General features: G+C 40.5%; 1 protein-coding gene across 3 annotated transcripts in view; it reads right to left on the reverse strand.

Annotated features, from left to right (window-relative positions):
- The window catches only part of TENT2 (terminal nucleotidyltransferase 2), a 79333-nt gene that overhangs the window by 27288 nt on the left and 28405 nt on the right, over nt 1–23640 (reverse strand). For all 3 annotated transcript variants that reach the window (XM_032765005.2, XM_032765007.2, XM_032765006.2), the window contains exons 9-11: nt 22434–22510; nt 14978–15106; nt 10308–10351 (exon numbers count right to left, since the gene is read on the reverse strand). In XM_032765005.2, coding sequence (XP_032620896.1) covers nt 10308–10351; nt 14978–15106; nt 22434–22510 — 250 coding nt within the window. The remainder of the gene's footprint in view (nt 1–10307; nt 10352–14977; nt 15107–22433; nt 22511–23640) is intronic.

Below are 23640 nucleotides of genomic sequence, written 5' to 3' on the forward strand. Positions count from 1 at the left end.
TTTTTTGTGCAGTGAAGATTTTGCCTTAGTTGTTGAATAAATGCATGTTAAACTAGCTTTATAATTGCTTAAATAAATGTGTATAGTTATAGTGTGTGCTCCTGTTTTAACAAGAAGTACTACCAAAACTAGGTTAAAAGCTGCATTTAGCTGTATAGTAAATAAATCAAATCATCATGTTTTAATGGTTATACCAATGAGAATGAAATTTTCATTTGGAAAATAACTAAAAATGTACAAATGGTTAACATGATTTTCCACTTGCTGATTTAGTGATTTAAATCAAAGAAATTGATCATCAATCCATCCTCATTCCTCCAAAAAGCAAAACTGCATATCACGTATTTGACATTACTGCCAGGAAAATGTTTAAGAACTTTGAGAATACTCCTACACCTCCATAAGGTTTCCCAGGAACTCCAAGGGCTGCTGATCACTACTTGACAAAGTTAATCAGGCAAAATACCACTCTTTAAAGAGATAACTGGTGTGAGCTTGCAAATTCTTTAGGGCTGAAATTCATTATTACAGCTTTATGCATTGATTGAAGAGCTAACAAGTGTTCAGGATGGTAGCTCCCACAACTAAAACAAGCTGTTTCACTGACAGAGTAATGAAAATTAAGGACTACTTTAAAGCTTTTATATAATGTATAAGATAGCACACTCTAGCTTTAGCTTTTGCAGGTCATGAATTCATATCATGAAAAGTAACAGGCATGTGCAAGAATTCCTTCCTCCCACTTCTCCCTTTGTAATTAAATAATTTTCCTTCTGACAGGTTAATAAAAATGTTCCTTATATGAATACTAGGCAGCTAAAAAGAGAGTTACTTTTTTCCCGTAACTGGTGTTCTTCAAGATGTCTTGCTCACGTCCATTCAGCTTAGGTGTGTGCGCTCACCACATGCACCGATTCCAGAAGTTTTTCCCTCTGCAGTACCCATAGGGGACCAGATCTGGTGCCCCCTGGAGTAGTGCGCATATGCAGAGGCACATAGGGCACTGCCCACCCCCTCGACCCTCAGTTCCTTCTTGCCAAAAACTCCGACAGTGGGGAAGGAGGGTGGGTTGTGGAATGGACATGAGCAACACATCTCAAAGAACACCAGTTACAGAAAAAGGTAACTGTCTTTTCTTCTTCGAGTAATTGCTCATGTCCATTCAACTTAGGTGACTCCCAGCAGTACCCCTGGAGGCAGGTAAGGAGTTCACGGACATGTAGATTGCAGTACAGCTCTGCCAAACTCAGCATCGTCCCTGGCCTGCTGTGTGATGGCATAGTGGGCTGTGAACGTGTGTACCAAGAACCACGCCATGGCTTTACAGATGTCCTGGATCGGAACGTGTGCCAGGAAGGGCGCTAAGGATGCCTGCGCTCTAGTCGAGTGGGCTCTGACGACCAGTGACAGAGTGACTCATGCTAACTCGCAGCGGGTCCGAATGCAAGAGGTAATCCAGTTAGAAATCCTTTGCGTGGACATGAGGAGGCCCTTCATACTATCAGTTGTAGAGATGAAAAGCTGAGTAGACTTACAGAAAGGTTTTGTCTCATCTAGGTAGAAAGTTAGTGCCCTCCTTACATCCAAAGCGTGAAGGCGCCTCTTTTCACTAGTCTAAAGGGGGTTAGGGAAGAAAACCGGAAGAAAGATGTCCTTGCTCATGTGGAAGTGGACACTAGCTTGGGAAGGAAAGCCGGGTAGGGTCAGAGCTGGACCTTGTCCTTATAGAAGACCATGTATGGAGTTCTGAGGGCAAGTCTCTGAGCAGCGAGTCCTGACTTGCCGACGTCACCGCCGGAGCTGGACCTCATCAATACAGAAGGTTGTATGGAAGTTCTGAGGTCAGGGCTTGCAGTTCGGAGACTCGCCGATGTCACCGCCACCAGGAAAACTACCTTTCACGACAGATGAGATAGGAAGCATGAGGCCAAAGGCTCAAAGGGTAGACCTTTGAGCCTGGGCAGAACCAAGTTGAGATCTCACTGAGGTACCGGGGACTGAACTTGAGGAAAGAGCCTCTCCAGGTCTCTAAGGAACCTGACCATCATGTCATGGGAGAACACAGTCTGCCCCTGGATTGGCAGATGAAAGGCCAAAATGGCCGCCAGGTGCACCCTGATGGAGGAGTGCGCCAAGGCCTGGTTCCTTAAATGAAGGAGGTAGTCTAAGATCAACTGCACCAAAGAATGCGAAGGGGAGATGCTCCGTTCAGCCACCCAGTGGGAGAACCTCATCCACTTTGCCAGGTAGGTCTGCCTAGTCAAGGGGTTTCTACTCGCGAGAAGAACCTTCTGGACACCATCTGAACAGACCCGTTTATCCAGGTTCAGCCTCACAACATCTATGCTGTGAGGTGGAGGGATGCAAGGTTGGGGTGCAAAAGTTGGCCGTGATCCTGCGACAGCAGGTCCAGTCAGTTTGGCAGGGGCCAGGGAGGGACCTAGGACAAAGGCAGAGAAGTTCAAGATGCGGCTCGCTGGTAACCAGGTGCAACTTTGGAGGCACACATCCCCTGACAGGAGTTTCGGAGCCAGCGCCCGGAATCTCCGCAGCACCAGTACCGCTCCAGGGACAGGTCAAGGGACCGACAGTACCATTCTCTGGACCGTCGTCAATCCCTCCAGGCAGCATCACTGCTTGCAGCTATATCTTAATGATGCCAAGCCTGCTCTAGTTCCCGATCCTGCTCCACATCCCAGTACCACTCATTAAGTGTGAGGCGTAGATCGCCAGCCTGGTGCTGTCGCAGATTTGCCGAGCACTGCTGGTCACCAAGGCCCCGATCCAGACACTCATCAAGATCAGCCAGATCCAACTCCAGGAGGAGCGACCGGTACCAGCGACCAGTACCGACTAGGACAAAGCCACCAAACGGCCCCCATCTTGGTTCCAGGGGAGCGACCACTCGGGCTCTGGTTCAGGTTCGGAGCAAGGTTCCCTAGCAGTGGGACAGGCTCCAGCCACCCCCGTAGTATAGGGACACTTCTATGAAAGAATCATTACAAGCACCTTCTTGAAGATTTAGCCTAAATTATATCTTAAAAGGATTTATGGCTCAAAAGGCTAAATAGTATTTAAATTCTGAGATATACTGCAGATAAGATAATATGGTTATAATGTATTGTGTAGCCTTGAAAAGACTATAATTTAGACTCAGGGCTGATCTACACTAGAAAATCAGTTTGGTTTAACTAAATCAGTCAGAGGTGTGAAAAAGCCACATCCCTGAGCAGCGCTGCTAACCTGATTAAAGTCCTCATGTAGCCAGTGCTAGGTTGACGGAAGAATTTTTCTCTCGACCTAGTTACCACCTCTTGCGTATGTGGATTACCAACGCCAACTGCAGAATCCCTCCCATCAGTGTAGGTAGCGTCTACACTGAAGCACTGCAGTGGTGTAGCTATGCCACTGTAACGTTTTAAGTATAGACAAGCTCTGAGTGATCCTCAAATTTTGCATCCAAACTGTCATCATCTGGGTTTACTGTTTGCATTCTAGGGGGAAAATGTTCCTCTGGGTTGCATAACCACTAAAACATTTGGTACTGACTGGATGAAACTGAATCATCTTGGTTTTTTTGGCCATGACTTCTATTTCCATTATTTTGCTGGTGGTTCAATTTCAGTGAACAAAATATCTTTATAGTTTGCTAAAACATTTTTAGAGAATGTAATCGTGTGACAGAGAGGTGCTGGTTTGTCAAGTGCTGAAGATTAATGTTAAGTTTCCTAGGCACAGGAGTGTTACACAGATAGAGTGTATGTTTTCCTAATGTTTAGCCACCGAATGTTAGGGAGGAGTTTATTTTCCCTCTTATTTTACAGCATCTCTTCCCTTGCCCTCCCTTTGGAAACTTCCTTTATTTAGGACTCAGCCGGAAGCTCAAGAGTTATAGTTAGTGATGCTGCTGTGCAATAAAGAATTCCAACAGACTGAAACTTAAGTAGGATCTCCCTATCTTTAGTGAGTTTCTCACTCCAGGCAACAAAAAAGTGGAATGTGCCCCATAAAGCAGAGTGGTGCTTATCTATTTCTTCCATGGGTTTGGTGCAGAGTACCAATTAGTGCATAGATGAAGCTGTAGTGAGTCAGTCACTCATTTTTACTAGAATATCGATTGCCTGTTATACATTATGATTTGGAAGTTATATACATGATCTAACATTGTAATAGACTAAATTAATGAGACTAATCAAGAAATTTAAACAGGTAACATGCTTCAAAAAAATATTTTGAACACAGAGCTGCCAATATAACAAGAGTGCCAACATAAACAATCAATTCTACAAACCAACAATATAAGTGAGTTTTGTATCACACTTGTATAATATTAACAAAACCATTATATTATATGGTACCATTACAGTACCCTAGTACAATGCTTACTATTATCTATTAGGATAACCAATGCAATTTTCTTTAATTATGGTGGCACTGCTATTGACCCATACTTAAGGTTGCATTATGACATCTGCAGTATTGGGGGGGGGATTATATCCCTTTATGTTTGAAAACAGTCTGTATGAACAAGTTCTCAACACTTACAGTATCAACTGAATTTTCAGTAAAGTTACAACTATATCTATCTATTAGATTAGAATTGAACATAAAAAGTGTCTCTCTTTAGAAATGTAGACTTCCAGTCCCACCTTCTCTTCATCTCCCTTTAGCTAACAAATATCTTTGCTGTCACATTTCTAAATTTACATCCAAATAGCTAAATCTCCAACATAACACAGCAGTCAAAAAATAATGATTGTTCATTATAACTGTTTCAATTTAACATAAGAATGGCCATACTGGGTTAGACCAAAAGCCCATCCAGCCCAGTATCCAGCCTTCAGACAGTAGTCAACTTTATTCTAAGAGAAGCCAACACAAGTGTCTTCTTCACAGAACAGATAACTTATAGGGAATGAACAGAACAGGTAATCATCAAATGATCCAACCCCTGCCCCCCATTCCCAGCTTCTGGCAAACAGAGGCTAGGGACACCATCCCTGCCCATCCTGGCTAATAGCCATTGATGGATCTATCCTCCATGAACTTATCTAATTCTTTTTTGAACCCTGTTATAGTCTTGGCCTTCACAACATCCTCTGGCAAGGAGTTCCACAGGTTGACTCTGCCTTCTATGAAAAAATACTTCCTTTTGTTTGTTTTAAACCTGCTGCCTATTAATTTCGTTTGGTGACCCCTAGTTCTTGTCTTATGAGAAGGAGTAAATAACAATACTTCATTACTTACTTTCTCCACACCAGTCATGATTTTATAGACCTCTATCATATACCCCTTAGTCATCTCTTTTCCAAGCTGAAAAGTCCCAGTCTTATTAATCTCTCCTCATATGGCAGCTGTTCCATACCCCTCATCATTTTTGTTGCCCTCTTCTGAACCTTTTGCAATATATCTTTTTTGAGATGGCGTACATCTGTACGGATAATTCAAGATGCAGGCGTGCCATGAATTTACACAGAGGCCATATGATATTGTCTGTCTTATTATCTATCCTTTTCCTAATGATTCCCAACATTGTTTGCTTTTTTGACTACCGCTGCACATTGAGTGGATGTTTTCAGAGAACTATCCATGATGACTCCAAGATCTCGTTCTTGAGTGGTAACAGCTAATTTAGACCCCATCATTTTATATGTATAGTTGGGATTATACTTTCCAACGTGCATTACCTTACATTTATCAGCAATGAATTTCATCTGCCATTTTGTTTCCCAGTCACCCCATTTTGAGAGATCCTTTCGTAGCTCTTTGCAGTGTGCCTGGGACTTAACTATACTGGCAAAATTTGCAGAGGATACAAAATTGTTCACCTCCCTGTTTCCCCCTTTTTCCAGATCATTTATGAACATATTGAACAGAACCGGGCCCAGTACAGACAGCGAGGGGACACCACTCTCTACCTCTCTCCATTCTGAAACTGACCATTTATTCCTACCCTTGGTCTCCTATCTTTTAACCAGTTACCAATCCATGAGAGGACCTTTCCTCTTATCCCAAGACTGCTTGAGAGCCTTTGGTGAGCAATATATATTCCCATTCTACATGCCTTATTGGAAGGGAACACAAACCTCCACCCAACACAGCTAGTTACTCAAAAGCAACACACACAAGGAAACTCTGGCCATGTAATTTTTTTCCTTTAAAAATCTACAATTTGACATTATCAGCATAGAATCTAGCCATTTTGGTGCATCTTCCCTCCCATACCTTTTCAAAGGGTGCAGCTGGAAGGAGGGAGGGAAATACAAAGTAGCCACTAAAAGCTGCCTCATTCAGAGGCAAATACAATGCCAGACCCAGTGCAGATTAAAGGAGCTTAAAAAAATTAATCGTGATTAGTTGTGACATTAAAAAAGTAATTACGATTAATCACCATTTTAATCGCATTGTCAAACAATAGAATACCATTTGTTTAAATTTTTTGGATGTTTTCTACATTTTCAAATATGTTGTTTTCAATTACAACACAGAACACAAAGTTTACAGTACTCACTTTATATTATTTTTATTACAAATATTTGCACTGTAAAAAGATAAACCAAAGAAACAGTATTTTTCAATTGATCTTGTACAGGTACTGTAGTGCAATCTCTTTATCATGGAAAGTATAACATAAAATGTAGAAATTTTTTTTGATAACTGCACTTAAAAACAATGTAAAACTTCAGAGCCTACAAGTCCACTCAATCCTACTTCTTGTACAGCCAATTGCAAAGACAAACTAGTTTGTTTACATTTACGGGAGATAATGCTGCCCACTTCTTATTTACAATGTCTCCTGAAAGTGATAACAGTTGTTCCCATGGCACTGTTGTAGCTGGCATTGCAAGATATTTACGGGACAGATATGCTAAACATTTGTATGCCCCTTCATGTTTCGGCTTCCATTCCAGAGGACATGCTTCCATGCTGATGATGGGTTCTGCTCAATAACAATCCAAAGCAGTGCAGACCGAAGCATGGACATTTTCATCTGCATCAAATCCAAGAACAGAAGATTGACTTTCTTTTTTGATGGCTTGGGTTCTGTAGTTTCTGCATTCAAGTGTTGCTCTTTTAAGACACACCTCATCCCTCTCAGATTTTGGAAGACACTTCAGGTTCTTAAACCTTGAGTCGAATGCTGTAACTATCTTTCATAATCTCACATCGACACCTTCTTTGTGTTTTGTCAAATCTGCAGTGAGAGTGTTCTTAAAACGAACATGTGCTGGTTCATCATCCGAGACTGCTATAACATGCAATATATGGCAGAACGTGGGTAAAACCACAGAGCAGGCGACATGCAATTCTCCCCATGGAGTTCAGTCACAAATTTAATTAACACCTTATTTTTTGAACGAGCATCAGCAGCATAGAAACGTATCCTCTGGAATGGTGGCCAAAGCATGAAGGAGCATATAGTACGTTTAGCATATCTGGTATATAAATACCTTGCAACACCAGCTACAACAGTACCATGCGAATGCCTCTTCTCACTTTCAAGTGACATTGTAAATAAGAAGCAGGCAGCACTATCACCTATAAACATAAACAAACTTGCAAGTCTTAGCAACTGACTGAACAAGAAGAAGGACTGAGTGGACTTGTATGCTCTAAGATTGACATTGCTTTGTTTTTGAGTGCAGATATGTAACAAAAAAGTCCACATCTGTAAATTGCACTTTCACGAAAAAGAGATTGCACTATAGTTCATGTACAAGGTGAACTGAAAAATATTGTTTATAATATTTTTATTATAAATATTTGCAAAAAAGAAAGTGAGCACTGTACACTTTGTATTCTGTTATAACTGAAATCAATATATTTGAAAATGTAGAAAAACATCCAAAAATATTTATAATAAATTTCAATTGGTATTCTATTATTAAACAATGAAATTAAAACAGTGATTAATCCCAATTAATTTTTAATTGAGTTAATTAACTCACGTTAAACTTGTGATTGACAGCCCTAGTTTTTAGTGATTAAATTAATGTGAAATGCACTTGAGCATCCTGAGTTAAAGTTTTTTGTAGGGTGTTCCTTATTTTCATTCTAATTTGTAGTTTAATTTGTGTAGGAGTTACAATTTTCAGATCAATAGTTAAATACTTAAGTAATTACATTCTTGGTGGAGAAGGTGGAGCCAGTAATATACTTGCAATTTGCTAGCAGACTGTAGAAGCCAACATTTTTATTATTTTAATACAAGATTTTGCTTAGAATATTATTACATTTTATGGTACTATATAGCCATAAATTCATCCCAAAAGAGTAAATGTAATAGCTATTAACCATATATAATACCTATACTGCCACCTCAAATACAAGTGCCTATCTGTGAAATTGCTGTCAATCGAACACAGTTAAAAAGAATCTACAATGCCTTCAGATTAAAACAGATGAATTCCCACAATATGTTTTCCTAGGCAAGTTCTACTGCTTTGGCAAGTCCACAATGTGAACACCTGCATTTTGTGAGAGTTCAAATAAATCCTAGAAACACTGAGGGTGAGGTAATATCTTTTATTGGATCAACTTCTGTTGGTGAGACAGACAAGCTTACACAGAGCTCTTTTTCACATCTGTGTAAACTCAATAGTTTGCCTCTCTCATGAACAGAAGCTGGTCCAAAAAAGATATTACCTCACTCACCTTGTCTCTCTAATATCCTGGAACCCACACAGCTATGACAACACTGCATTATAGAAACATGTTCAAATGATTTTTTACAAGAAACAAATTGTAGGAGTTGGTGACACTCAAAAATATATGCTGTACAAAGGACAACTAAATTTCACATGAATTGCAATATTTATATGACATAAAACGTTGACCTGAAGGGAAGTTCAGTTATATTTAAATACACAGACTATGATATTTACAAAAAATGATAAGAAACTTCAGATGTAATGCAAAACTGAAATCACCAAAAAAGTTAATCTTGAGAGAAGAGATGGGAAGATATAAAATATAGTAATATTTTTCTAAAGAATAAAAAACACAATGTAAAAATACAATATACCTTTAAAGACTAATTGTAGCTACCAAGTCAGCAGGGTCAATGGAATAAGAATAGAATTGCAAATTCTGAGTTTTGTATTCTATTTCAAAGTTTTCCACTGTTTTTTGTTAATCTTAACTGTGGTAATGGCTTACACTGGACTACTGGGAATAAAAACTGCTATATGAGAGCTGGATATTATTATTTCTCCCTGATGTAGAGAGTCAGCAATTTTGAAAGCAGCTGTTTCTGCTGTCAGTGTGTGATGGTAGCAAGCATGGTTTTCTGAAGGGTTGATTCAGCACAATCTGGACAGCTAACTGTCATTATCAGTAACATCATCAAGAGACCAAGAGAAGAGACTGAGTGGAGTTATAGGAAATGAGACGGAAATGAGGAGCAAAGAATATGAAGGCACAGAGGAGGAGAAAAGACAAATGTTAGAGAGAAATATGAAAAAAGTGATACACAGGAAGAAGAAAACGGAGTAAGGAAGGAATAAGGAATGTCTCTGAACAACTTAAATACAGAGTATAGCCACTCAACAACAACTTCCTTTTCTTTTCCAATTGAATATCTGTAATAGGGCAGGAAGCAGTCAATCAGTCAAAGAGCCACCAGTTAAGGCCCTGATCCTAAAAAGAGATCCAACAGTATGGACTCTTATTTCCCATGGGACTTCTGGGCATCAGTGGGACACTGCCTGGGCGTACCAGTAAGTGTCCACACACACACAGCCCCTTGATGGAATTGAAGCCTAAAGTCATGGGAAGGTCGCGAATAATCCTCCATATTAAATATGCAAGGTTTGTCCTCTGCTGGTCTAAAAATTTGATCAAATGGAGGATCCAAGTGACTCAACAGCTAGGCAGTTGGCTCTCTCCCTGGCCTTTCCTGCTGCTGACAGACAACAAGAATGAAAGCACTGCTGGAAGCAGTATTAAGAAATAGCAAGTGGAATGTTATACCAGACTAATATATGCAACTGATAAATTTTCAGCACGGTACATGGTCGATTAGGTGTGCAGCTCCTATTAAACAACAATGTAGCACATTGTTTGATCCTGTGTTGAAAGCTGATCTTGTATGTAACTGAAACGGTTTATACTAAAAAAAGGAATGATCAGAATCAGCAGATAACCTTTCTGCACACAAATGAAATGGCATTGAGTGTTCCAATGCCCATGCCCATAAGCTATATTTAATTTTACCCAATATTGATTTAAGTATTCACATTAATATTGTAGATAATCAGTTTGATATACAAAATATGATGTAATAATAATTTATAAGAAACACTTACTGGGTAATTTTTTTGGAGGGATGGAAGGATGGGTTCAGGTAGGGCTATAAAAAAAAAGTTTAAAGTTGCTGTGATTCACATAATTCACAGAAAACAATATTGTATCATTACACCAAAGGTGTGGACTGAAAGTCCATGATAAAGTGTTTACTTTGAATTTCACTTTCATGTACTTTGTGAAATTAAAATTACCTACATAAACTTTATATAATTATTGTATATCTCATAATATGAAAAATATTCAGTTAAATGAAAGTGTTATCAACATATTGCTATTTGTAGAATAAACATATGAAGACTTCTATGTCAGCTGGACACTGTTTGCATTTTAAAATTCATGTTAATTCATTATTGTAGGCCACTATTATTTAGACTCCAAAAAGGATAATCATAGCTTAACTCAAGTACTTGGATCTACCCTAACATGATTATAACATGCCATGGGATGTCTTTCAGATTCTAGATAAGTACACAGTTCTTCAGATATAAAATCTGCCACGCTATGTCATCAAAGGTAACTAAAAATAAAATAAAATGGCCCACATATCCAGTAGCCACTGCTGACAAAAGCCCTAGAACATTATGTTCTGTGCTATTTCCTGCTTTTACTACACAGCTAGCAGTGTCCCAAAGCCATGTGGACATTATTTGTTAGTGCACTAATATCACCAAAGAGATAATTTTAACTTTAATAAAACCCTGAGGTGGTCAAGGGAGTTGTGTTTGGGGGCAGGGTAGGGGGGGAGAAGAAGGGGAAGAAACAGGACACACACAAAGAATAAAAATAATGGGGCAAATATTTATCTTCCATATCAAATGGTGTTAAACATAATAGAGAGAGAAAACCCCCCCCCACAAAAAACAGTTCAGTTTCCACTTAATGTCTGTACCCCACTCATTATTTATTAGAGCTGCAGATCTGGCAGCTAGCTCCTTGTCACACTAAAGCTATTATGTCACTCCATCAGCATTTTTTAAAACAGTTCACCTATACCAGGGGTTCTCAAACTGGGGGTCAGGACCCCTCAGGGGGTCCCAAGGTTATTACATGGGGAGGTCATGAGCTGTCAGCCTCCATCTCAAACCTCACTTTGCCTCCAGCATTTATAATGGTGTTAATATATAAAAAATATATAAAAAAGTGTTTTGAATTTATAAGGGGTGAGGGGTCGCACACAGAGGATTGCTATTTTAAAGGGGTCACCAGTACAAAAGTTTAAGAACCACTAATCTATACCATTCCTTCAGGAGAATGATAACTAAGTTTAGCATCTAGAACTCAAAACTGTGTCTCAGAAGGGAACAATAATTAAGATACCCTTTGTTTTGGGTAACTGAGAATTGGACCTGCAGAATTCTCAGCAATAGGACTTCCATATTTTCAAAAAGAATGCTACAGTGACTAATTGAGTTGCTAAGAATAAGATCACAGCTGTTTTAATGCTCAAGGTTTCCTTTGCTTGTGGGCGTTTGGGGATATGAAGGAGCTATCTTATTTCTATGACATCTTGGAGATTTCCCAGCATTCTGTCAGAATGACAGGAAAGGAAGCAAAATCTGAGCCATCTGAGTGCTCAAGATATTTACATCTGAGTCTACATCATACATCAAGAGTCTAGGGCTATAAAGGGGGGAAATGTTATTGGTCAGTAATCACATTTGCCATTTGAGTTCCTCTTTTCCTGCAATACAGTGCAGATGGACCTGTTCGTGTAGGAAGGTTAAAGCTCAAGAAACGTGTGTACCTATAAAATAAACTCAAGCCATAGGTCAAAAAAGATTTCCACAGTAGCATGGTAGGCAAAGAGAAAAAGGAAACAGAACAGAGATTTGATTGCACTAGGGAGGAAAGATGGACTTAATTTTACTGGTAAATGAAATATTTGCTTTTCCTTTCTTCTTCCCCTATACCTTATTACTAGGATTTTTGTAGGTAAAGTATAAAGTTAGGGGAGACAAGCTGTTTCCAATAGCCTCCTACCAATGTGTGATCAGCGGTTGTGTGTTAGGTAATCTTGCAGAAATAAAACAGTAGGAACATAACCACTAGCAGCTGTGCATATATCCAGAGAGACATTCCCCCAGACTTTTTAGCGCAGGAGGTTGATCTAACAAGCTAAAAAGCTCCCAGACTATGGTCTGTGAATTGTTGGTTCTCCTTGGGGAGCTGGCTAATCACATGGCGTTGCTTCTCCAACTAATTTCCAATTGCTTAATAATATTAGGAGATAGCAAAACACACATTAGGTTCCTAATAGTTTCCCAGAAACAAATGCAGTGGTTGTCACAGATATTTTGTGCAATTATCACCTCCTCACAAGTAGCATATCATTGTAAAATATCAATGTATATAAAATCTATGTATTTCATTGTATCCCCCTTTCCTACCATTTGTAGAACACTTGTGTTCATAGACTGTAAACTTTTCAAACCAGAGTGTGTGTCTATCTGTGGCTTTGCACACCACTTAGTGCAAAAAGTTCCCCAATGTGAACCAGGAACTCTTTGGGTGCTACTGTAATACAAATATTAAAATAAAAAACAAAATAAAAAGTGAGACCCTTGCCTTCAATCTCCAACTGAAGCAGCCTACTTACAATGAAAGCTTACCACTGATCACATCAAATGGTTTATAACTTTTGGGCTAAATCTGTTGTAAAGACTGTAAAATGGTGTTCATAACTCTTTGAAAATATGTTTTTCCCCCTCTTGCACACACTTCAGCTTTCTTATTTTGAACCTTAGGATCTGAAGGCCCACAGTGGTTTTGATCCTATAACCCAAATGGCCAGGACTGACAAAGACCTCACTGATTAACTTCCCAATTATGTCATTTTTTAAAATTGGCTGCTTCAGTGATTTACATCCATTCCACCCAGCTGCATGCAAACAATATAGCCATTTTTTTAAACCTGGAAGGAGCAAGAAACTATTCTGGAAATTCCACCACCTACCATAAGGTTTCTGAGTCACAAAAAAAAACAAAAAATAAAAAAAAACAGACTGAGCAATATTTTGGCTAGTGATTCTTCCCTTCCATAGACATCTCCCCAAAGGAACCTATAGCAGACAACCAGACCAAGAATATACTCATAATAGGACAAAACGGACTAACTCTTACATTTAGTGCCTAGATACCATGGTGACTGCTACATTAGGAATATCTACACAGTCTTGGCAGGATATAACTGAGAGGTAACTCAGTTTAACTGGTCATGGAATGACATATGCCTTTTAAATTGCTATGCTTATAGGTGTTGTCTTGCTACAATAATCAGAACCATCAACCTGGTTAACTGTGTTTTTAGTTAACTTCTGAATCATAGTAAAAAGTTTGCAGAGAAATCATGGTATCAGGTGCTCCTTGAGACATTTTAGTAAGTAGTTAGCTATACATTCTAGGCGGGATATCAGATATCCAGGCCAAGAAAATTATGTAAAAGTGAATAAATAGAGCCATGTCTATCTTCCTACCTGTGGGAAACACAAACTAAGCGACCTGAAAGGCAGCAAACTGATAAAAGAAAAAAACTTAAAAATACACACATAATTTGCAGGTAGAACAGCAAGGGATTTTTGTGGCTAAGAGCTTAGTAGGATTAGAAAAAGGATTGATATTTACATAGATAAGAACACAGAGTTACATTAGAAAAGATTAAAAACAAGAATTTGGAAGGAATACAAACCTTCATGCTTCGAGGCATAAATCAGCCTCTAAACGGCAGAGGCTACACAGAACTTCCTCTGAAGACAAGTTACTCCATAACTGTACACCTCAGAGTTTCGTTTCTTGCACTGTCCTTCAAAACATCTGCTACTGACCACAGTTGGGAAACAGGAAACTGAACTAGGTGGACCACTGATTTGATATAGATTCTCTATGCCTATGTTCCTAAGCAGGCAGAACAGCTTAGGAGATGATGTAGAGGGATTTCTTTAACATAACAGAGCAATATAAGCATATGGGGGGAAGGGGGACCATGAGCATGCAGTTCAATCTTATGCTTACAGAAGCAATTGCTGCACTGCACCATTCCCCTAAATTTGCAACCAGGAGCCTCAACTCAGCAGCCCTGAGACTTACCAAATACAGACAGAAATTCAATATTTCAATACATAAACTACAAGAAAAGATGAGAGACTACGGACATTTAGGGACCCCAGCAGTTCATGATTACTGGATATACCAGTCCCTTAATGAAAAATCAATAGTAAAGAAGCTCTCATGAACTTAAGCTCTGTTTGCATGAATTCACTGCACCCCAGTTGTTCAGGTCCTGGGAAATCAGAACACAGAGGAGGCCTCCCAAGAGCATAGAATCCCCCTTAGGATATCCTGAAGACACTCCAAACACAAAAATAACCTGAAAGCTGAGCAGTTAACCAAAATCTACCTCTTGTAAAATGAAAATATTAAGTTGGGCTTGAGTTTATTTTATAGCAATACATGGTCCTCTAAACAGATTTTTATTAAGAATTAGTCTGCCTCCAGAGAACAGGTCCATCCTCACTACATAAGAGGAAGAACTAAGGAAAAAGAATACAAAAATAATTTTCACTTTATCCTCAGCCACTTCTGTCTGGTTACTTGAGATCTTAATGTTAAAAAATGAAAGCTAGGAAGATATGACTTTCAAAGGGACAATTTCAAAAGCTGAAAACATACTTACTTTGTAAATAGTGCAAAACCATCAACACAAGACTATAGCTGCTTAAAGTACCACGACTGGCATCATTTATGTCATGAAAACTTGCCCACTTCTTAACCACCAGTACTAATGGACGAACTCGATTCTCAACTGTAAGTAAAATAAATACTCATCAAAACAAGTAATTAAGTAAATTTTTAACTAATTGTCAATGCTAAAGTTTTTATATTCCCTCCAGGTTAACATGACACCCCCTACTATACATTGCCCTCCCCTTTTCCTGCCTATTACAGAATTTCATTAGTTATCCCAGTGCTACTGTCATCTTACCAGAACAGGAAATTGTATTCATGCTTACTTGAAAATTTCCTATCTTTGAGTAATAAGGATCACAGATCCATTATAATGGATACTTCAGCCTGGTTGCAGCTGGGGAACAGAACTGGACCCACCAGACACTGGTAGCAGGGGAATGCCCTGCCTCCTGAAGTTGAGCTAACTTCCACAGCTAGGATAATTCAAATCTGCTTTCCTAAATTAAGGATGATGTTAAATATACTTTGAAGAAAACAATTTCTCTTATTGCAGAGCGTGGTAAATTCCACATAACATACGCACACAAATTCTTGGATGTCAGTCTCTACCCTAGATAATCCATTATCTCCTAGGTAGGTCTTATAACTTGAAGAAAGGAAAATTGCGTAATTTTTCCTATTCTTCTTTGTGCTAAGGTCCACAGATCAATTACAATGGGATTTTCATAGCAATGTGCCTACAAGGTGGAAATCAGGATCATCCTTTAAATATGGACTTCTAAAAATAAGTAAATGACGTCTCTCTCTTCCCTGGGCATTAAGCTGTGGAAAAAATTTCTGCCAAAAGAAAGGAAATGTCATCAGGTAAGATTGGATAATCAATATGCAGAATTTGGTTAACTAATGGCCATCTAGCAGATCTCAATACAGAACACAACTACTCTACCTGAGATTGTCAGCATGCCTAAAGGACTATAATTTGTTGCTTAGCCAAAAGGAGGAATATTTTGAATTTCCTTAAGGAATTAATGCAATGAGCATTGTGAGGGCTACCTTTCCGAATTAAAAGTACAATACTAAGGCCTGGTCTACACTACAGGTTTAAACCGAATCAACCCTGCACCCGTCCACACAATGAAGCCCTTTATATCGATATAAAGGGCTCTTTAAACCAATTTCTGTACTCCTCCCCGACGAGGGAAGTAGCACTGAAATCAGTATTGCCTTGTCAGATTAGGGTTAGTGCGGCCACAATTCGATGGTATTGGCCACCGGGCGGTATCCCACAGTGTACCATTGTGACCGCTCTGGAAAGCAATCTGAACTCGGATGCACCGGCTGGTAGACAGGAAAAGCCTCGCAAACTTTTGAATTTCATTTCCTGTTTGCCCAGCATAGAGCTCTGATCAGCACGGGTGGTAATGCAGTCCCAAATCCAAAAAGAGCTCCAGCATGGACCGTATGGGAGATACTGGATCTGATCGCTGTACGGGGAGACAAATCTGTTCTATCAGAGCTCCATTACAGAAGACGAAATGATAAAGCATTTGAAAAAATCTTCAGGCTATGATAGACAGAGGCCACAGCAGAGACTCAGCACAGTGCTGCATGACAAGTGTAACGGAAAGCCAAAGAATCAAATGGACGCTCATGGAGGGAGGGAGGGAGGGGATACTGAGGGCTCCAGCTATCCCACAGTCCCCGAAAAGCATTTGCATTCTTGGTTGAGCTCCCAATGCCTGAAGGGTCAAAAACATTTTCCCAGGTGTTTCAGGGTGTATGTCGTCAATTTACACCCTTCTCCCCTCCCCCCCCCCGAAAGAAAAGGGAAAAAAATCATTTCTCACCTTTTTTCAATGTAATCCTATATCTACTGCATGCTGCTGGTAGATGGGGTGCTGCAGCACTGAACACCAGCATCCCCTTCCCGGTGGCAGATGGTGCAAAATGAGTGGTAGCCATCGTTATCATTAGCCCGTGAGTGCTCCTGGCTGGCCTCGGTGAGGTCGGCCGGGGGCGCTTGGGTAAAAATGGGAATGACTCCCGGTCATTCTCGGCAGACGGTACAAAAGGCTTGGTAACCGTCCTCATCATAGCAGCTGGAGGCTGAACTCCATCAGCCCCCCCTCCCCCTTTTCATGTCTAAAGAAGATTCTGTACTCCCTGGACTATCATAGCAGCAGGAGGCTGCGCTCCTCTCCCCCGCCACCCTTTAATGTCCTGCCTGGACTATCGTAGCAGCTGGAGACTGCCTCCCCCTCATTTTATCTCACTAAAAACTCAGTGTTTCTTATTCCTGCATTGTTTATTACTTTATCACACAAATGGGGGACACTGCCACAGTAGCCCAGAAGGGTTCGGGGAGGAGGGAAGCAACAGGTGAGGTTGTTGCAGGGGCACCCCCTAGAATGGCAGGCAGCTCATCATTTCTGCGGGATCTCTGGGGCTCTGACACGGAGCGGCCGTGCTCTCTGGCTTTCTAGTAGACTTGCCCCATATTCTAGGCAGGAGTGACTCTATTTTTAGACAAAACATAAAGAAGGGAATGACCCAGGGAGTCATTCCCATTTTTGTCCATGCGCTCCTGGCCGATCTCAGCGAGGCCAGCCGGGAGCACCCATGACAGCAGCAGACGTTACAAAATTATTGATAACCATCATCGCCAATTTCCAATTGCAAAAGGTGCAAAATGACTGATAACCATCATCTCATCGCCAATTTACAATGGCATGGCAGATGGTACAAGAGGGATGGTAACCGTCTCTGCTACCTTGCAAAGGCAAATGAATGCTGCTGTGTAGCACTGCAGTACCGTCTCTGTCAACAGCATCCAGTACACATATGGTGACAGTGACAAAAGGCAAAACAGGCATACCCTGAGTCTGCAAGGAGCACAATGAGGTTCCCGAGTCACACTCTATAACCTTGTGGAGTTGGAGTACAGTTGATGCCTTAAGAAAATATTTAATGTTGGATTTCTTTTTTCTTGAACATGCTGAGAACACATTACAGAGACTTGGATTTATTGAGCTTCTAGACCCCAAAGAGAAGTCAAATAGAACCTATTCTGGTACAAAGCCCTTAATTACCGTGTTAAACCAGTGAAACACGGCCTTGAGTTCCCCCAGAATGGCTTTATTTTAGGAATATAAGAGTGCCCAAGCAAAACATACTTCATCCAAGCATTTATTTTTAACCTTTATGGTCTTGGATGGAGGACTGGTTTTGCACTAACAGACCTCCTGTGTGAGACAGACACACCCAAAGACTCAATGCTAGGTTAATTAAGCCTGAGAGCCAGAAAGGCACAAACAGTAACACTGCCACTGTCTTGTTCCTTTTGTATTATCTTGGGGAGCTGTGGAAAAGGTGGGAAGATATATAGCAAGGACTTTACCCAGCTTTATGAGATGTCATTCACTACTTCACATCTTGGATCCTCACACACAGCAAGGTTATAAGGTTTCCAGATGCACAGAGGTCACTCATTAGCTCATCAAACTGGCTTACAATAAGTGAGATTTTTGGGTGGAGAAGCTAATTTGACTTTTGCCATGTAAATCTTGGTGTTCATTTCCCCATTGTTGGGCAGTGCACATAGACATAAGAAACTTTGTTCAGCCTTCAAATGAGAGAATCTCTCGGAGATAGGCCTGATTCTGTACTTCCCAGTTATTAGGAAAATCTTATCTGACATGCTGACTGTCTTGACCAGAACAGGTTAGCTATCCATGTAAAATATAAGAGTAAGTGCTCTGAGACCCCAGTGAACCACTGTGTTCCAGCTAGTGGATGATGTGCTCTCTCTTTCTGGTATCCATTCCCTGAACTGAATCAGAAAGATCCCTTGAAAAAAGAAGTCTTTGATTCTCTGCATTCAACAGTTGGGGAAGTGGAGAGTATATATTTGCAACTAGAGCTCTGCCAACAGATGATATAGGGTGATACCTGGAGTTAACTGGACAGGTATATGAACTCTGGATCTTTGAAGCATGCCTGTTTGAGATCAGAATTCCCAACAGGACACAGTAAGAATTCGATTTTCCTGTGACACCACTTGTTTTCCTTATGACAATCTTCATACTCTGTTCACATTCTTCCAAAATGAGACTTTGTACCTGGAAGTATTCTACTCAGCATAGGCCTATGATTAACTTCCGTGGTACCATGTGTCTGGGTCTGTCCTGAAATCAAGGACATAGTAGGAATTGTATCACTCTGTATATTTACTTCAGCCTTCTCTTTGTACAGACCCTTATCAGAAGAATTGGCCAGGAAGAGATAAGTGAATTTCCTTCTCTAAAGCCAGTATTATTGCCAACGTGGTCCTCGAAAGAGACCCTGGGAACACATGTAAATTCACAAACAGTAATGACTGAAGATGGGAAAAGAAACAGGCTGCCCTCCATATGCAAACATAAAAATTGTGGATGGTAAAATGGGAATGCTTTAAAGGCAAGCCTCTACTAGAAGCTTAGTTAGATGTTCCAGATATGGCCCTGCTCTCCTTGTCCCGGATTGTGAGGCTAGAAATAGGATGGGAAGTGTGTTGCAATGCTCCAATTTGAAGTAGATGATGATGATTTTGTTCATGTTGTGGCTTTTGCATTGGTTACTGAGACTGGGAATGGGACAAAGATGTTCTTGAAATTCTCACACAGTTACACTGGACATTGCCCAAAGGGGGAAGCCTGTTACCTCATTTGATCAAATGCCTTTTTTGTCTGCAAACTGAAAAAGCCTGGCACTGATCAGTGGCCTAATTCCAGACAGGGCTGACAGGCAGGTAACTTAGGCAATATGTGACAGCTACTGACTCTGCACTTGTTCTAGCTACCATTTGCAAAGCAGTAGCTTTTCCTGTCGTACTTCACAGACTGCTCCAACTTGCCAAATAGCTTGTATTCCTTTTTTCTTTAGTGTCTGGAAGAAGTATAAGTCAACTCTTCTGATGACTGAATAGCCTGTTTTCCATAATTTTTTCGATTATATCATTAAGACAGCTAGGATCTGATTTGCCTGAGCATCTGATCCCAAGGAGCAAAGCACTATACACCTGCATCAAACAGATTTGATTCCCACTCTCTCCCCAAGAGAGTAGCATTTAGGCACAATTTTTAGGTTGAGAAAGACCACGTTAGTGCTGCTTGTGAAAGTATGCAGGGCTACTTAGGATGTTATATTTACTAGTTTATTTTTGTTTGCCTGATGCCATCTAAGAGTTTTCATGCCCAAAGGAGGGAGCTGAGATGATACCTATGAAAGGCCTGTATAGTGAAGTGGTCACCCAGGTAAAAATCTCCACCAGTTAGAAACACAGACTCTCTGGTCACCAAATAGCCACATTTATCTTGGGTAGTGAAAGCAGATTAAATTTTGTCTGGTGCATACCGAGGAGCCCTTCTACCCTTATAAAATTGAATCAAGGATAGAAAAAAGTAAGCGGTGATCCAAGAGACCCCTCATTGCCTGATGGTTATTCTGTATCTGGGCTGCTGTCCTGCCATTAGTCTACAGCTACCTGCTACGAGAGAGGGAGAGGCAATGGTGAGACGTGGCAACCTGCAACAGAAGCTAGGAACAATAATCTGAACATTAGGGCACGGTGACCTACAGCACCAACTGGAGATGACAGCATGATACTTTCCCAATCTTTTTGGTGTTACAGAGAATCCCTAGCGTCTATTACATCTTCCCAAAGTATATCAAGAGGGATATGCAGCTACAAGGCAGCTGCAGACCAACTAGGGATAGCTTTAAAATATCCACTACTCTCATCGACAAACATCTATCCTCTCTTTGTTTGAGAAGAGAGGGAAATGTCAATGTATTTTACTTTTTGTCTCTAACTCTGCTTTGAACTGCTGGTCTGAAACTGGGGTGAAAGCATCCCTAGAGGAATCAGCACATCTGTGTCCAATCTTTCTGTTTATCTTCTCTCGGAGGGTGAGCAGAAGATCTTGGTGCTGAGGATTATCTGATATGCTTCACTCCATGAAGGTGAACAGGGGAACCAAGCACTGATTTTATTATTCATTTATTTTTCCTTTGGGAGTTTGTCCCCATAATCCTGCTTCAGAGGGGGGAGTAAAATTGGGGTCAGATTGCACTGGGAATATTTCAAGGGGCTAGCAATTTCCATGATCTCAGAGATGCTGAGGTTATTTGTCTCTCCGCCCTAACACAGCCCTCTCCAGGTCTCTCAATGAAGGCACTAGCCTTGGGCTCAAGAACAGGCTCCCCAGCAGCTCTACCCTCTCTTTTGCATGGGATCCACATGTGCCAGATAAGTCTGTTTTCCCCAGGGGTGAGGGGAGTCTCATCTGGGACGTCAGCAGGGATCTATTCAGGTTGGGGGCTATTATAGAGGTAGCAAGAGGGAGAGGGAGCTGGACCCAAAGGCTCCTTACTGCATCCTCAGGCACTGGAAGTGACTGTGCTGTATCTGCAGCCCCCCACATCAGTGAGCTGCATGGAAGCGGAAGCAGCTGAGCTCTGCTGTCTGAGGTGTGGCTGCTAGTGTGGGCTGAAGGAATGCTGGCACAGTCTTCAGACTGGCATACTGAGCTTCTGGCTTCAATCTCTTCAGGAAGATGGAGGGGGCTGCTTCCTCCAGAGCCTGTTCTTTCCCAATCCTGCCTGTACCATTTTCCTACTTGGGCAGCATCTTGTCCAGTACCACCAGCTTCTCTAATCCTGCCTGGCTCCTCTCCTGTTCAGGGGAGAGAGGCTAAGGTGACCCCACCCGGAATGGGAAATTGCACTCTGCCTGCTGAGCTGGTCAAGCTCCCCAACAAGACACAGACCCTTCCATTTACCTCTAGCTTTTCTCAGGCTAGCTCTCTCTGCAGGGATGCCAGCGGCTCCAAACATCTCAGAAGTAGAATCCGATCTGAGAGGACAATCTCCCCCAAAATCAAAGGCAGGCTTGGGACTTTGCTAGGAATTAGCCAGACTAATTATTCAATGGAATTTTCAGCCTAAAATCTGAAATATTGTTTGGAATTCCCATCAAAGAAGCTCTGCAGTAGGGAGGCAGAAAAAACTGGGGGACCTTCAGGGAGCAGGGCATTCCGCTGCTCCCAGTGACAGATGGTGCAGGTTCTACCCCCAAGCTGCAGGCAGGCTGACACACCCACTGTAATAGATCTGTGGACCTTAGCATGAAAAAATATATACATTTTAACTGTTGAAACTTAAAAAGATTAACTAGTCATATTAAACTACACGATTTTTCTCCATATAACTGATTTTTTAAGAATTGTGGGTAACAAGAATTACTGTACCTATTTTAGTTACTTAGTAAGATAGATAACATCCCAATATGATTAGATACTAGTGCATGTGTAATAAAAAGTTCCTATCAAGAGGGTTTAACTGAAGTGCTAGTTTAAAGTAGGAGAAAGTTCTCTGGGAATAAGAAAATATAAAAGACAACTTACTGTATGCATAGGTTCTGAGAAGGAATGTATTTCTTATTCCTACAACATTGTTTACATTCAAGTCAAACTCCACACAGCTATTTGGGGGGAGGAGGGGGGAAGGAGGGAAAAAGAAGTCAAATTGTATCACACACATTTTTCAAAATAAGACATAACTACAATATATTTATTATCATCCTGTCATTGACTAAATTATCAACTATGAGTTTGTTAACTGGAAACTTGAGTTTAAGATAAGCCTCTAGACTTTTGCTTCCTGGGTCAATAAAAGCTGTGAGGATGTCAAATGTGCTATTTGCTTCATTACTGCTCATGTCTCAGTTATGGACTTGAATTCGGTTGTGTCTGATACAACTAAATAATACTGAAATTGGATAGTAGACGATATGCAAGAAGAACACAGTCCAAACCAATAGGATGGCTTAAAATCCTACGTGTTTTCGTATTAGCCTACACATTTACATTGACAATATTTAATATATATTCATTTGCTAAAATACTTGGGTTTGATGAAACATCTTTTGAAATCATTTCGGATTCTGTGATGTTTTAGTTTGGAATAAGTCCCTGAGAAAGAGAGAAGGAAAACACAGATAGAAGGTTTAGAAACACAAGGATCTTCCTAGACAATTCAGGTTCACATTTAACTGATCCTACTCTGGGGACACACCAATATGGCTACACACACACACACTTCAGTGTCCTGGTTGTTTCTTAACTCTGCAGTGGTGTTTGGATATCAAGCAACAGGCACTTTAGAATGAGATATTTGTTTTGTACAAAATATGCAGGATTTGCTATTAACTCAGTTTCTCCATTGTTAATCTGACTTCAGAGTGTGCATTTTTTATAAATTTCACATTATTAGCAGCAAAACGAGCACAGCAAGAAAAGCATAATATGCCTATTCCCAACTGACAAATTTTAATTGCAATGCCTGTATGAGATTGGAAAACTCTAGATTAGTGACAGCATCTGAATTTACAGTCAATGAAGAACAGCAACATTTTAATCTAGAACAGAAAGGACACACTGCAGATGGACCAGAAGGGAACTCAAATCAATGATACATTAGAGATTCAGGATTGATTCAGTCAAATTTTCTCAAAGTGTCAAACACTCCTTAAAAGCAGCAGAGAATCCTGTGGCACCTTATAGACTAACAGACATTTTCGAGCGTGAGCTTTTGTAGGTGAATACCCACTTC

The sequence above is a fragment of the Chelonoidis abingdonii genome, chromosome 6 (genome assembly GCF_003597395.2).
Source record: "Chelonoidis abingdonii isolate Lonesome George chromosome 6, CheloAbing_2.0, whole genome shotgun sequence".
NCBI lineage: Eukaryota > Metazoa > Chordata > Testudines > Testudinidae > Chelonoidis > Chelonoidis abingdonii.